At 39.6% G+C, this 15,802-nt stretch overlaps 1 protein-coding gene across 1 annotated transcript in view; it reads right to left on the bottom strand.

Moving 5' to 3' along the window:
- Window positions 1-411: 411 nt before the first annotated feature.
- ELOVL2 (ELOVL fatty acid elongase 2) overlaps window positions 412-15,802 on the bottom strand; it is a 29,130-nt gene continuing 13,739 nt past the window's right edge. Inside the window, exons 4-8 of the mRNA XM_064293498.1 lie at window positions 13,284-13,361; window positions 7,966-8,137; window positions 4,394-4,518; window positions 3,405-3,539; window positions 412-640 (exon numbers count right to left, since the gene is read on the bottom strand). Coding sequence (XP_064149568.1) covers window positions 515-640; window positions 3,405-3,539; window positions 4,394-4,518; window positions 7,966-8,137; window positions 13,284-13,361 — 636 coding nt within the window. The 3' untranslated portion in view covers window positions 412-514. The remainder of the gene's footprint in view (window positions 641-3,404; window positions 3,540-4,393; window positions 4,519-7,965; window positions 8,138-13,283; window positions 13,362-15,802) is intronic.

A 15,802-nucleotide genomic window follows, 5' to 3' on the forward strand; every position in this document is an offset into this window, starting at 1 on the left:
ATTTTTCTGTCTTCTATTTATGATCCCATTTTAATATCTTCTGAGGTTGACTCCTAAAGGAACAGATGGACTGATTACGCACTGGCAATTATTGCTTAATATAGACTAGAACATACCCTGTATGTAGAAGATAATTAACATTTTGGTGTAAACATTTTAATCTGAACAAAACTCTTTATTTGAAGACTTCCTGTAGGGTGGGGGGACTTAGGACCTGTATAAGGCATCATAAAGAAAATTTTTGGTGAGGGGGTAAGGGTGTGTGGGAAGGTTGGGAGAGAGGAGCTGCACCAGTGATGAGGTCTGCAGAGTTCGGCATCATCTCAGTGCTGTCCAAAGCATTTCATTAACACGCTAACCTAATAGCAATATAGTAATACATTCTAGGTACAAATGCTTTATAAACTCAAAAGAAATTTGCAGACGCTAAAACATATATAACTTCCAATTCAGTCTGTGCTTGAAAACAAGCGAATCTGTCAGGCTATTTTATCTGCTTTTCCTGTTACTGTTTTTATTGCGCTTTCTTGCTCATCACTCCATTAGCTACTGCGAAGTAGGCTTTGGAAAAACCGTTTTTAACTTCTTTCTCTGCAGGCAGCGCTTCCACAACTTTCTTCATTGGCTTTTTGCGGTATGTCTGTTGGATGTGCACATTTTGAAGAGAAAAAAGAAAGAAAAAAGGATTCTTTAATGAGAATTAAATGTTGTCTTTAATGCTGCATATAGTCTCAAACAACGCATGATTTCGTTGGGTACTGGCCTTTCTAATAAGAATTCTTGCTTGTTTGTAATATGATAATTTTTAAACCTCTGGTTAAAGATAAAAATAAGATAAAACCCAAGGCAAACGCACAGACTTCAGTGAAGGGTGGTTTTTCTCGTCTTATGGACTACTTAGGCTCCAATGGCATGTTATATGATCAGCATTTGAATTATTCTGCATTAGTCACTTGCTTGGGAAAGATTATAATTAAAAAAAAATTCAAGTGACAAAGCGCTATTATTTTCAAAGTCCTAGTACCTGGTGCTGAAGAGGAAAATTAATAACAGACGTCTTCACTTTGATTTTAAGATTTTTCTTGTCCACAAAACCAAATATTAACCATAAAAAGCCTGACCTAAACTGCAAAAGCCTGTCAGAAACTGCTCTACAACAATGTAACTGTCTTATCCTGGTAGCAAGGAACAGCTGTCAAACCATTACCTCCTAATTTAAGCCTCAAAAAGCCTCCTGGCTGCAGGTGGGTGGAGACCCAAATTATCAACAGCCAGGCCAGAAGTGACCTGATGTCAGCTGATCTCAGTAAAGGGGAAAGGCAGGGTTCAATCAACCATGTTAAGATTAGCCAAAGGTTGATCATCTGTATTTCTCCCTCCTCTTCTCTTTATAAACCTTGGTAAAAGGTTAGCCTAACCACAGCAGGCCATAATCACAAAGGCCAACTTGTTTGTCAGAATCTAGAAAGCTTCAAACAATAGGAAACTACATTAAAGTAGCCAGACAGAGTGCTCTAACTGGTTCAATGGACAGTGGATGTGCATACCAAAAACTAAATAACAATTTACCCCAGGAAGTGGTTAAAGATCTACCCGGTATTATGCCCAGCCCATGTAACAAATAATAAAAAAAAAAAATTCATCATATGACTGACCCAGGACCTCTGAGGCAAGAAATGAATTGTTAGAAAAAAAAAACAAGAAAGGGTTACCCAATCATGATCTTAGTTCTTTGTAAGTAACTTACTCATAATGAATCAGCACCCATCAAAATTGTATAAAAAGCACTTATAGACCGTACTTCTTTGGATTTTAGTCTGCTTATATCCTGAGTGCTTACAGCAATTTCCCACCTCTGTTTTCTGATATGTCACAATAAAAATCTCTTTGTTGCAGAAGGCTTTGGTCAAAGTCGTTCCTCTACAACAGCCTCAGTGTACCTAGCTTCTTCTAGCCATTTGCTTTTTCTGGAATCAAAATGGTCTCCCTATATGCACATAGGATGACTGCTCAGAATAAGCCTTGTGTTCACATTTTGGTGAGTTTGGGTTATTTTTAACACTGGGATTCAGGATTGGTTTCGTTTTCTGAAGTCTTAAATTCTGGGAGCTGAGCTGGAAGCCTCATTTTTCCTTGGCTTCCCTCCTGAGCTTTTTTTTTTAAGCAATAGTATCAACAGAGGTCAAGACTTGAAACTATAAATTCAGTTTACAAAGGACAAAGATTCAATCTGAACCAGCGTGTAGGATTAAAGCTTCCAGCGCCATTACCTACCCTGGCTCGGCTACCTGCTTCTCTTCAAGTTTTAACACCAAAAGGATTCCCTTAACACTCATATTTTTGTGGCTTTGTTTCTTTCCATCACTGCTTATTTCTCTAAAAGGAAACTTTTAACTCTTATAAAAGACAAAGCCTAGCCAGTCCAGTTTCAGAAATACAAGAGCTGAAAAGCTGTCAAAAGCTTTGTTCCCACAGTTGTACTTTGTATAAAACCACCATGGGTGAACTTTCAGCAGATGCAAAAGAAAAAATAAGAAGGCACTTCCTTGTTTGTCTGAAGAAGAAAATACAGCTGAATACAATTTCCAAAGTCCTGTTTTGAAAATGAATGTACTCATTTTTTTCATGAAGAGTTCTATTTCCCCAGCCCTCAAAGGAGAGCAACTTAAAATCTACAACCATCTGATGTCTGTGTGCTGCTATTGCTTTCTTCAGTTCTTGTACAATAAAGTCAATTTAAGACTGCATTTTGAAACTCTCTTCATGTAAATTGTTAATTAAAAAGGAAATGACCCTTGATAAAAGAAAAGTAAATGTGACCTTCCCACACTGGTTTGTCGAAAGGAATTTTTTCTGAATAAGCAGTGAGTCTCTAGCATCACACAGTAGCTGCTATGGGAGTAAGTTTTTTAAATATTAATTAAGCCCATGTTTTTTTTTTTTCCATTCATATAAATTTCCTCGATCTGTCTTACTATACACGGTGTTTAACTTTGAGATGTTAGCCTTTGGTTCCATGATGTAAATACATAATGCAAACTGAGAACTGCATGTCTGACCCAATGGTATATTTGATAAATCTTTATGCACTGAATAATGTTTAAAAGAATACACACTAAACTATTAACAGTGGTTATCCTTTGAGGGGGAAGCCCTGGGGAAAGGACATAGGATTGCCAGTTTCACTTCTTACTTTATGCACCTCTGTTATTTTAGTTGTCAAGAAGCAGAAGATCCTGCAGGACCGGGCAACGTTTGTTCTGTTATACATAAGATCGCCATGAGTCACAGCTGACTCAACGGCACCTAACAACTATAATTTTTAATCAGTAAAATTAAACAAATACGTAATGCAAAAGTACATAATCTCTTGTTAGACCAATGAATATTTGCACTTCACTTACCTGGACATAAAAATTCAAGAACAGGATGACTAAGGTAAGCATGTAGGAAGACTGGAAAATGAGACACCCGAAGGGGAAGCCACAGGGCCTGACAACAGCGCTCATGGTGTGCGTGATGGTGAGCACAAACTGGACCTGGGGGAGCGATGGAGAGTGTCACTAGGAGGGGACCCTGGGCTGGGCTCTTGCAGCCACATAACCATTCTGAACTTTTGTAACAATTTAGGAATCAACTACCATTATGCCATACATTTTGCAGGAATGAAACAAATACAAAAACACTGAAGGCAGCCCACTATTCTATCCATACAGCTTATTTGAAATTATAGTAGTATGTAGAAATGCCCATTATAAATTTCATGGGAAAGTAGAGGTTAAAATGATTTAAGTAAAAATGATTTAAATAGGTAAAAATAGATTTTAAAATGTATTCATCTCCATTTCAAAATAAGGCACATCTTATTACAGTAGTCCACCCTTAACTGTGGGGGATACGTTTGTGCCTGAAACCACAGATAGGACCGAACCCTGTATATACTATGTTTTGTCCTATATGCACATACCTATGACAAAGTTGACTTTATAAGTTAGGTACAATAAGAGATTAACAACAATAACTGATAATAAAATAGAACAATTGTAACAATATTCTGTAATAAAAGTTATGTGAATGTGGTCCCTGGGCTGGACGGTGTGAGATGTCATCACGCTACATTTAACATTTTGGGACCACGGTTGACCACAGGTAACTGAAACCGTGGCTAGCAAAGCCACGCATGGGGTGGGGGGACACCAGTATCCACAAAGGACACTTTCATACACAAAGTTTAATTCTTAAAAGGCCAGTTTTAGAGAAAAATAGGCAGCCTTTATCACACATAGAAAAGCTCTGACTTCTAAGAAGATTGAGATTTCTGCTTCCTCTCCCCCATCCTTGAGAATATTTAGATGTTTCCCAGGGAGAAGAATTGAAAGAAAGGTTAACATACCAGTTGAGCCTGTGTGAGATATTTCTTCCACCAGAGATACTTGTGCATAGATGGAAACACAGAAAGTCCATAGTAGGAATACATGAGAATGTGGATGAAACTGTTCAGTGTTGGTCCAAAGAAACCTATAAAAGAATGGTGTGAAAATTACTAGTCGTTGAAAAAGAGGGATTGTCCATTCTTCTTTGCCAAATGAGGTTCTTCCTGTGCATCGCAGCTGAAAATGGATAAACAAACATGGCACTATCATATAGCAAAGCCATGCTGATATACTCTCCCTGAAGACTGTGCTGTTACTCCAGGATTCAGCAAAAACTCCCCAGATAGGACTAAACTGGGGATGGTTTTTCAGTCAGAATGCCAGCCAAACAGTTAATTCCTGATTTGCAAAGGTTTCACTGTCTCTTTAACTGTCATTACTATCAGCTAATCAGAGGAGAGAGAGAGGGGAAAATGTTTAAAGCTAGTGGCTAACTTTCTCTGAGGGAGAACTGCCTTCTCTTTAGTAGAGCCTTTACTGAGCCATTTTAACTATATAGAGATAGCTTTCAGTACTTGGCTGAACAGGGTACTAGAGAGGCAAAGAAATGTTACTCTTCATAATTAAGTAATTAAATTCTACTGGAAAGGGACCTAGGGACCAGGAGATGCTGAGGAAGCTGAGAGAACTTGGGAGAGAAAGAAGGACCAGGAAGATGGCGGGAGGCTGGGACTGAGAAAGACTGGCCAGTGAGGCCTTCTCAGTGGCCAGTCCCCCTCATGGACTTGTAGGAAAAGGATACCTAAAAGCCAATTTTAGGATATTTGCTGCTCTGAACTGTGCTGTACCACCACCCTTCCCCTGTCCCCGGCCGCCATCTTCATTAAAAGTCTCCACTAGAACTGCTGTCAGTACTGGTTGAGGACACCAAGAAGAAAGGGCTAGGTTCTATACTGGACCAACTGAGAGTCATATGTGAGAGATGGGTTACTTGTTGGAAATATGGAACTCACTGTTTTGAGGATGAAATAATATACTGTACAGTTCTTAGAACAGTGTGTGGCTCAAAGTGTTAGCTTGGGATCTGTGTTGCTGTTCTATGGGCCATCAATCCTATGGTGGAAGAGACTGTGGAGTCAGAAGACCACTAGTTAGCCATGACACCTTGGGTACGTTACTTTTCCTTGGTGAATTTTTCTCATCTGTAAAATGGCTATCATAATAACAACAAAAAACCCCAAACCTGTTGCCATCGAGTTGATTCCGACTCATAGTGACCCTACAGGACAGAGTAGAACTGCCCTATAGGGTTTCTGTGCAGTGGCTGGTGGATTCAAACTTCCAACATTTTGGTTTACAGCTGAGCTCTTAACCACTGTGCCACCAGGGCTCCAACAGTAACAATAACTACCTCCAAAGGTTGTGACAGGATTAACCCAGGTAACGTAAAACTACATCAACTAAAAAGCACTGCACATATGCTGGTCAACTAATTTAAATTCTCTAGCTTAGTTTTCTAATCTTGGATTAGGTATCTGGATAGATAAATACAAATCAATGACTAATAAACAAAAGGTACCATACTATGCATGTAGTAAGTGCTTAACAAATACTGGCTGGAGTAAGCTGTTAAGGCACTTGAGTTTATATGAAAGCACATAGTACTTTTTTCACAGGAATCCTGTATATGTCTACATAGTGATTACTTGATACTGAGTTTTACATGCTTAATGATCTGTAATGAAACTGTTGACTATCATAAAAACTACTTAACCTTAATAGTTTTCCTTTGATATTATCAATTAGTCTTCCTTCCTTAACTCAAGAAACTGAATTCTGCACTTATATAAAAGACAAGAAAAAAGCAAATGCATAGAGACCAAACTTTATTAGTGGTTACTAGGGGTGACAGGGAGGGGATAAGAGGGACTAACAGTGACGGAAAAAAATCACATTGGTTAAGGGTTAAGGTTGCACAGCCAATTATTGTAATTGCTGTCAATAAGTTGTATACCTGTAAAAAACTGAACTGGTAAAAGTTGTGTAATAGCTATATATACAATGATGACAAAAAGAAAAAAAAAAGAGTAGCTCTGAGGTTGCTTATGTACAACCAAATACCTCACGGGTTTCTAGGTTTGGAGGTTTAGGGTCATGGTTTCATGGGATATCCCAGTTAATTGGCCTAATATTGTATTTAGTGCTTCTGTTCTACCTCCTCGTTCACTGCATAGTGCCTGGGGTCTTAAAAGCTGACAAGTGGCCATCCAAGGCACAACAATTGGTCTCTATTCACACGGAGCAGCAAAGGAAGGAGTGAGGAATAGGAGGAATATATGGAATGTGTTGGTAAATGAGTCTATGAACAACTGCCTCCTTTTCCATCAGACCAGAAGAACTGGATAGTGCGCAGCTACCAGTACTGAACATTAGATCAACCATTCCATAGATGAATCCTGATCAAAGGGGGAAAATACAGAACAGAATTTAAAATTCTCATGGACTCTACACTTTCTAGAGCCACGGTGGGTGAATAAACCCCTGAAACTATTTCTCTGAGGTAACCTTTGAACCTTGAACCAAAACTATCCCCTGAAGTCTTCTTAAAACCAAATAATAGTTTAACTTAACTAGTAAAAAAGGTCTGCCTTGATTAAGCATTATGCTCTTTTTAGAACTATCTGTATGGGATCAAACTGACAATAACAACTCGAAAGACCGGATGGGAATCTTAAGAGGCAATGGGTTTATGTTAACAAGAGAAGGAGGTTGAGAATGGTTGTAGAACTCGAAGAACATAATCAGTGTCACTAAATTGTACATGTAGAAACTGTGACTGATGTATGGTTTGTGTGTATTCTCAACAACAACAAAATAAATAAAATTTAGGAAGAAAGAAAGAAAAAAAAAAAAAGCCTGGATTCTGTCACAGTTTAGGAGAGGTGCAAAAAGCATCTCTCCCTGCCCACTTCACTCCTGCCAGTTTCCTTCTTCACACTGTGGTTTTAACTGCACTTTCACAAGTACTGGTCTACTCTGAACAGACTACTCTGAGTAGACCAGTACCTGTGAAAGTGCAGTTAAAACCTTAGAGTTTTTCCTAGTGTCATCTCTACAAGATTCTAAATCCTAGGATGAACTCATTTTGACTTAAGTTTTACCTGTTCTGACTTTCCACAGAATATTCTGGAATTCTTGGTTTGAGACAAATACCCAACAGAAAGTACAGCTCTCTCTAGCTCCCTGTTTCTCAAACTGCAGGTTGTAACTGACAGATTAGTGAACTGTGAAATTACAATGTAGCAAGTTGTCACTAGCTTTCAAAAAAGGTGAAATAGAATTAAACAACAACAAAAACCCCACCAGAGTGCATCACACAGAGCCAGGGTAAATCCTGTTTCATGAAACTTCTGTTTTGTACAAAACATACACATTATGAATGAGTACACTGGGTTGTCATATAAAATATACTTCTTACTGCAGTTCTCTAAAAAAACTTGAAAGCCACTGCTCTGGTGGATCACACAGAGACATACACAAGATCTCCACATGATGTTCCACAGGAGACTGGAAAAGTAACACAGTCACTTACTTTGTCCACAAGGTATCCAGTTCAGGACACACCACCAGATGTTAAACATAGAGGCATGGTGATATACGTGGAGAAAAGTTATCTGACTGGTTTTTTTCCGCAAAACAAAGAAAATTGTGTCCAGGAACTCTATTAACTTGGAGAAGTAGTACCACCATAACACTTTGGCTACCTATAAGAATTTTAAAAAGAAAAAAAAAAGTGATAAATAAAGATGTTCCGCGTGCCCGTCCCTCTGTGTTTCGATCTCCACCTGTGCCTTGCCGGTGTGCACTTGCTCCTGATACTGGAAAAGCCTCTTCCCTGCTCTCTCTGCCACTGGTCTCCTTACTGGGGGCAATCCACCCCACTGTAACAAAGGATGAGTTACCTTTCTCAAATACCTATCTGATCCAGTTAATCTTCCGCATCTACAGAACTAAGTCTTGATGACTTGCTTGAGTACGTGGCATTTCACTGTCCTGTGCTGGCTGATATTTCCACCATGATTCTCTGAGCACACCGCCAACGTATCCTGAGTGCTAGTGAGATGGCCTGTGTACGCTTCCTCGTGCACCTGTTGCCCTTTCTCTCCATGTCCAACAGTCCTTTCCCACTTCATGTCTGGCGAATTGCCAGCCATCCTTTTATACCCTTTCTCTGGAGTTTTACCTAACTCGTTCAACTGCTTCTTCATTTGTGTTCCCAAGTTAACTATGCACCCATTGTCAACAGCCATACTACAGCGTAGTCAGTGCCATGGATCTGCCCCTCCCAAAGACAGCGTCACGGAAAGGCAGAGACTGTCTCCTACCTTTGCTCACTGCTCAGCGCTGAACAGGAGACCATTACTGTTCGTTACACTCAACTGTGATTTTTCTCTACTACCACGTACCTATTATCTATGTGTTATCTGTAAGCATTATACTAACCAAGGAGTCTGAGTTCTTCTTTTATATATCTTCCTTGGATGGCAAGATTAAACGTCCAGATGATCTTCATCCCTAACAGTGGTCGGTCATGATTAGCACCTCATTTCCCTTCTAAGTCCCTCCTACAGTCTCATCTACACGGAAACACTTCTTCAGTTAAAGGCGCTGTGTTTTTGGCACAAACACTGAAAAGATGCTTTTGGAGACATTATATAATGTTGTTGTTGTTAGGTGCCGCGCACGTGGATCCTGACTCATACCTGAAATTACAGTACAAAGGTCTACTGTCTGCCTCCCAAGCAGATAATCAGAAGGTGTCGTGTGAAGTATCCATCAATGTTTGATGGAATAATTATCCTTCAAAAGCATTAACCAATCAATCAATCAATCACAATAATGACCTTTAGAGAACTGTATGGTAACCCAAGTGTGCTGGTCTGTGATAATGGATTATAAATACACCAGGTATACAGAAATCTATATATATCTTACTTTATTTGTATTATACCTTTTTAAAAATGTACACCTTAATAAGGATTTTAATAAAAAAGGTTTCTACCATCTCTCTTAGTAATAACCCATGTTTTTTATGGAACTTTTCAAACATTCACCTGTTTGAAACCCTGTGGTATGTACCTCTGAACTTTAAAAAAATTTAGTAATATTCCAATCTAGTCTCATCAATCCTATTTCCTACCACCGTTTTTTGGAGAGGGGAGGAACGTACAGTATTATAAGCAAATCCAAGGTACCATATTATTTCACATAAAAATATTTCTGATCAGGAGACATTTTTGTTGTTTTAACATGGCTAAAATGCCATTATCTTGCCTAATAAAATTAATGATTCATTAACATCATCTAATAACCCAGGCCATGTTCAAATTTCCCTGAGTGTCTTGAAAATGTCTTTTTATAACTGACTTGTTTAAATCAGGATCCAAACAAAGTCACCTTGCATTTGCTTAAGTCTTTTTTATAAATTTTTTTTTATTGTGGTAAGATATATATAATACTTGCCAATTCAGAGTCCTAAGTCTCTTTTAACCAGTAACAGTACACTCTCCTTCCTCCTGCTTTTTTCACATCTTTTATTTCTGGGAGAAACTAGATCAACTGTCTAGAATTGGAGTATTAGGGATTTGGATGATGGTTTCTTTGCAGTGTCATTTAACTTGCTTCTCTAACCCCCACATTTACTGTAATAGCAGTGAGGTTAAGGATCTTCGGTTTGGTGGTGCACTGGTTAAAGCACTCGGCTCTGCAGGAGACAGATGTGGCAGTCAGCTTCCATAAAGATTACAGCCTTGAAAACCTTGTGGGGCAGTTCTCTGTCCTACAGGGTCACTTTGTGTCGGAACTGACTTGTCGGCAATGGGTTTCTTTCGGTTTGGTGGCGCAACAATTAAGCGTTGGGCTGCTAACCAAAAGGCTGGAGGTTCGAACGTGCCCAGCAGCTCCAGAGAAGAAAGACTTGGCAATCTGCTCCTGTAAAGATTACAGCTTGGGAAATCTTATGGGGCAGCTCTACTCTGTTACATGGGGTTGCCATGAGTCAAAATCGATTTGACAGCAGCTAACAACAGCAGCAGCAGTTAGATTCAGGTTTAATATTTTTTGGCAAGAACATTTCAGAGGTGGTGCTGTGTGCTTCGTGTTGCGCCACATCAGGAGTTACATAAATCCTGGTGGTTCTGCTTTAATACGAAGCTTGAACAGTGAGTTCCAGGTGTTAGCAGCCTGACCAAGCCTTGTGAACTCTCCAATCAGCTTCTACCCAACAGTTTTATCGCTTACAGATGACTGCTGCCTAGATCCATTGTTTCACTAGGAGTTGCAAAATGGGCTTTTCTAATTCTCCTGTGGCTTACTCATTTCTTGGGGGGCATTCTCTTCTGTAGAGAAGGACTCTCCCTCTTCATACATTTGGTTACTTTGAAATTCACATATGAAAAGCGAGATAAACGTTTAATTCTTCCCCTTTGTTTTTATTTTTTAGAATAATGCTTTCGTACCCTAGAAATCATTAAAAGGTGATGAGATTCTTTCAGTATCATTTTAAATTCATGGCTTTTTATATATTTAATATGTTTCAACCCATTCTAGTCACTATTCTTTTTGATACTCCAATTTTCCTGCCTTTCTCCACTGGGAGTCCTCTCTGGGTCATGACCCTAGAAGTCTTGGATAGCTTCCTTGCTTTCTGGCACAAGACGTCCTGGCTCATCTTACACATTTCCTGTCCCAAGCCCAGAATCCACCAAATTCTCTAAAGAACTTTGAATTCCTTCTGGTATAAAATTACATTTAGAGACCACAATCTGGGTTTTCATTGCTCATTGCCACTGGGTTACCACTGACTAAGCAGACCTATTCTGTGGATAGTTTCAAAGTAAGTTTTTTGTTTTTAAGAAAGAATAAAGTTAATTCTAATATTTTCCATTTGAACTTTCAATTACAGGGTTTTAGTTTAACTTCTTTATTTTTGTTTTGCTTATTACTAATAGACTATTTTTTCAAGCAATTTTAGGTTTGTAGACCACTGGGTAGCTAGTACAGTGAGCTCCCATAGGCTCCCTCTACCCCCCTCACAGTTACCATCCTGCATTAGTGTGGTATACCTGCCACAACTGATGAACCCGTGCTGACACACTGTGATTACCTAAAGCCCACAGTTCACATCAGAGTTCATTCCCTGTGTATGCACCATTACAGTGTCATACAGGAGCGTTTCACCACCTTAAAAATCCCATGCGCCACCTGTTCATCCCTACCCCCTCTCCCCCACTCCTGGCAACTGCTAATCTTTTTACTTTCTCTACAGTTTTGACTTTTCCAGAAAGTCCTATAGTCGGAACATAGCGATGTAGCCTTTTCAGACTGGCTTCTTTCACTTCACAGTCCGCCTTAAGGTTGTTCCATGTCTTTCTGTGGCTGGATAGCTCATGTATTTCTACTGCTGAAAAATCTCCACTGTATGGATGCATCACAGTTTATCCACTTTTTTTTTCTAATTTTATTGTGTTTTAGGTGAAAGTTTATAGCGCAAATTAGCTTTTCATTAAAAAATACATACACAAATTATTTTGTGAGTTGGCTGCAATCCCTGCAATGTGTCAGCCCTTCCCCTTTCCCTTTACACCCGGGGTCCCCGTGTCCATTCAGCCAGGGTTCCTGTCCTTTCCTGCTTTCTCGTCTTTGCTTTTGGGCAGGTGTTGCCCATCCGGTCTTCTATACTTGGTTAAACTAAGAAGCACATTCCTCACGTCTGTTATTATTTGCTTTATAAGCCTATCTAATCTTTGGCTAAAAGGTGGACTTCAGGAGTTTGCTTCAGTTCTGAGTTAGCAGGGGGTCCGGTGACTAGAGTCTTGGTGGTTCTTCCAGTCTTCTGTCAGACCAGTAAGTCTGGTCTTTTTTTGTGAATTTGATTTTTGTTCTACATTCTTCTCCCGCTCTGTCCAGAACCCTCTATTGTGGTTCCTGTCAGAGTGGTTGGTGGTGGTAGCCAGGCACCATCTAGTTCTTCTGGGTTCAGGCTGGTGGAGGCTGTGGCTCACGTGGTCCATAAGTCCTTTGGACTAATATTTTCCCTGTGTCTTTGGTTTTTTTTATTCTCCTTTGCTCCGAATGTGATGGAACCAATAGATATATTTTAGACGGCCACTCTCAAGCTTTTAAAACCCCAGATGCACTTACCAAAGTAGGATGTAGAACATTTTCTTTTATGACCTGTTGCGCAAACTGACCTAGATATCTCCTGAGACCATGGTCCCCAGCCCTCAGACCCAGTAACTCAAGGTGTTTCGATGTGTCTAGGAACCTTCTATGGCTTTGCCTTGGTCAAGTTGGGCTGACTTCCCCTACACTGTGTGTTGTCTTTCCCTTCACCAAAGTTAACGCTTGTCTACTACCTAGTTAGTGATTTCCCCTCCTTCATTAACTTCTTTATGTTTAAGTGCTGTATCTTTTCTTCTGTGTTTCAAATATGAATTCTGAATGAGATTAACAATTCTATATACTTACTTTATCTTACAGTGTACCTGTAACAGTCTCAAAAAAGCAATACCCATATTATTATTAACGATAGCAACAAAAAATTACTGAATGTTAAGATATAGCCCACTAGGGGGGATGTCCAGTCAAATACTCCTTTAAAGTCAGTTGAAACAATGCTTCTTATAGATCTTGTAGAGATCTTCTTCATTCCACTTTGTAGAGCCATGGTTTATCCAGTCTGCTGCCTAAAGATGGACGTCTGGAAAACCCATTTTTGGTATCAATCATTTCAGTTAGAGCAGGAACCCCTTCTTATCCAATCCCAGCTCCCTGCTCCTATCTGGAAGGAGAAAGCCTTCTCCCCTTCCCAGTGAGAACCGGTTATCAGGGTTGCTGCTAATGGCTCACCCGAATGTCAGCGTCCCCTGCACTGGTAAGATCCTGGCACTGTAAGTTGTAGCCTCCTTCCCAGCTGGAGAGAATGAGCTGCCCAGGAAACAAGAAAGGAAGAAATCAACACAAGGATTTGGACACAAATCGAATCTCCCGTTCATGTTTCTGATCCGCATCTACTCAAGGTTTGAACAGAACCCTCCCAGAATTTGACTTGATCCTATCTTCAAACACATAGTATCAAAGGATCTAATTCTTGCTGCTGAACTGAAATCAACAGTTATTCTCCTTAAGTAATGCATGTTTACATAAATATAGTGCAGAATTAATTGAATGTAAAGAAATGTGCAGAAATGACACTAAAATTTGAGTAATATTTTATATTGGCTTATAATATATAAATATCTTATTTGATCATCTCAATTTTATGAAACAGGTATTTATTGCCATTTTATACATATAAAAATCAGGGCTCAGAAAGGTTCCTAAACTACGTTCCTTCATTGTATTTTTTGCTTGATAACTAAACACTCATTTCCCCTTTACTCTTAAAAACCAAAAAGCTCTCTAAAATCCGTGCCTTTTTTTTTTTATCATCTTTGTACCTATAGCTCCTTGCCCAATGCCTGGCACACGGTAAGCCCTCAATAAATATTTGAGGAGTAAATGATTTTCTCAAGATGGTTAGAAAATGGTAGAACAATGACTAGGGTTTAGACCTTCTGATTCCTCATCTAGCATTCTATCTATCCACAGTATCATGGGAAGATGAACATTTTATTCTATGAAAAAATACGAAAGTACTCTTCTCCCTTCTTTCTCATTGTTATTGTAGGAACTTAAAATTCTAGAGAGTAAGGCATTTGGCGTTAATTGCCATCAGGTACTATGTGCAAAAAGCCCACTATTTTCTGCTGTCTGTCAGATGTATAAAGTAGAGCTCTGCTAAAGTGCATACACAGAGCAGTGACAGACGGGTGTTAGTTAAACATGAAAAAGAAATCAACTGAAAAATACCATTTACAGTATTTTAGAACCCTTGTGAGTATTCCCTCCACTGTCCTGATCTATTTCTTTTTCCTTCTTTTTTTTTTTTTCTAACAAAGGCACCTTTCAGTTAACATCATAATTGAAGATAATCAGAATGAATTAATCTAGTAGGAAAAAAAAGCATGCATTTTCCTAATGGGCCCTATTACAAACCAAGTCATCCCCCACTTCCCTGAGGAGCTTTAAACTCTGGGTTCTCCGGTGGGAACCACTGCAGGCTAGGGGGGTACCTAGGAATACCCTCAAATCTATGTAAATTTTTGAGTGTTAGTGTATTTTTTCAAAATAAGAAAGCTGTTGAACTTTCTGCAGAAAAATGAATTAAAAACCTTTATGGCCGGGCTGCAGTTCTGGAGTAAGGGGCTCTAGTCTCTACTTTGTATGCTGAAAATACAGAGGCAGAGGAACCCCTAAGCGTGGAGACAGGGCAGGTCCTTGGTCTCCCTGCAGCATTTCCTGCTTTAGTCAGGTGTGTCCCAGCCGTCTCCATCTCTGGGGCACCTCTGCAGAACAACTTGACAGTTTAGTAACTGAAGGGCAGAATTAAGCATGAAGCTAAGGGAGGCCCTGCCTGTCTCACCCTGGACCACCCCTAATCCCATAGCCGGGCTGATGTGCATAAATCATCCAATCTATGTGTTGAAGAGTAGGAAATAAATAGCCTTCAAGAGATGTGGCCTAAATCACTCCAAAATATATCCACCAGCCTGTCCCTGTCTCTACCATCTAATCCAAGCCACTACCATCTGTGCCTGCAGTACTGGAATTCTCTCCCAACTAGACCGGTTTGCTTCCATCCTTGCTCCCAGCTCATCCTTGATAGTGTGGGTAGCAGCCAGAGTGATCCACTTAACTACAGACAGAGTGACAGAGCTGTAACTCAAATTCTGCGTCCACAACACCGAAGGAATACCAGCTGGGTATTGGAGGTGCTGAGGCAGATAGACCTTCAGGCTGGCTCCTCTGATGCAGCTGCTCCTTCTGACAACAAGGCAGGGAAGAGTGTCTTTTCCTTCGCTGTATATGGAAATTAACCCTGTAAATTGCTATCTATCTTGCAAGTTGACTTAGGAGGGAGTGAACTAAAATTCGCCTTCTAGAGAACTTAAAATAAAAATCATCCTTCCAGCATGGCTTTCCTGACCCCAAATTCCATCTCCTGCACTCTGACAAGGCCTAAAATCCCATTATCAGAGTTTCAGCACATTCTTTTAAGGCAATGTCTATTATCTACTATTAGAATAATTCACAAAATAAACTTTATAGGTGAGAGAACCTACATTTTAAGGTAAGGATTGATTTTCTTTTAGAATTCAAGTATACCAGGAAGAGAGTTTATACTTGTGCCATTAACAGACACTTATACCTTGTAGGAACGATTTTATTTTAACTTTTCCCTAAGAAAGATTCTGGTAGGTTTTTGTTCTCTTTGTCTCTCTCCTGCTCTCATTCTCTTTCTTTGCTAGCAGAGGCTCATTTAACAT

The sequence above is a fragment of the Loxodonta africana genome, chromosome 1 (assembly GCF_030014295.1).
Source record: "Loxodonta africana isolate mLoxAfr1 chromosome 1, mLoxAfr1.hap2, whole genome shotgun sequence".
Lineage (NCBI taxonomy): Eukaryota > Metazoa > Chordata > Mammalia > Proboscidea > Elephantidae > Loxodonta > Loxodonta africana.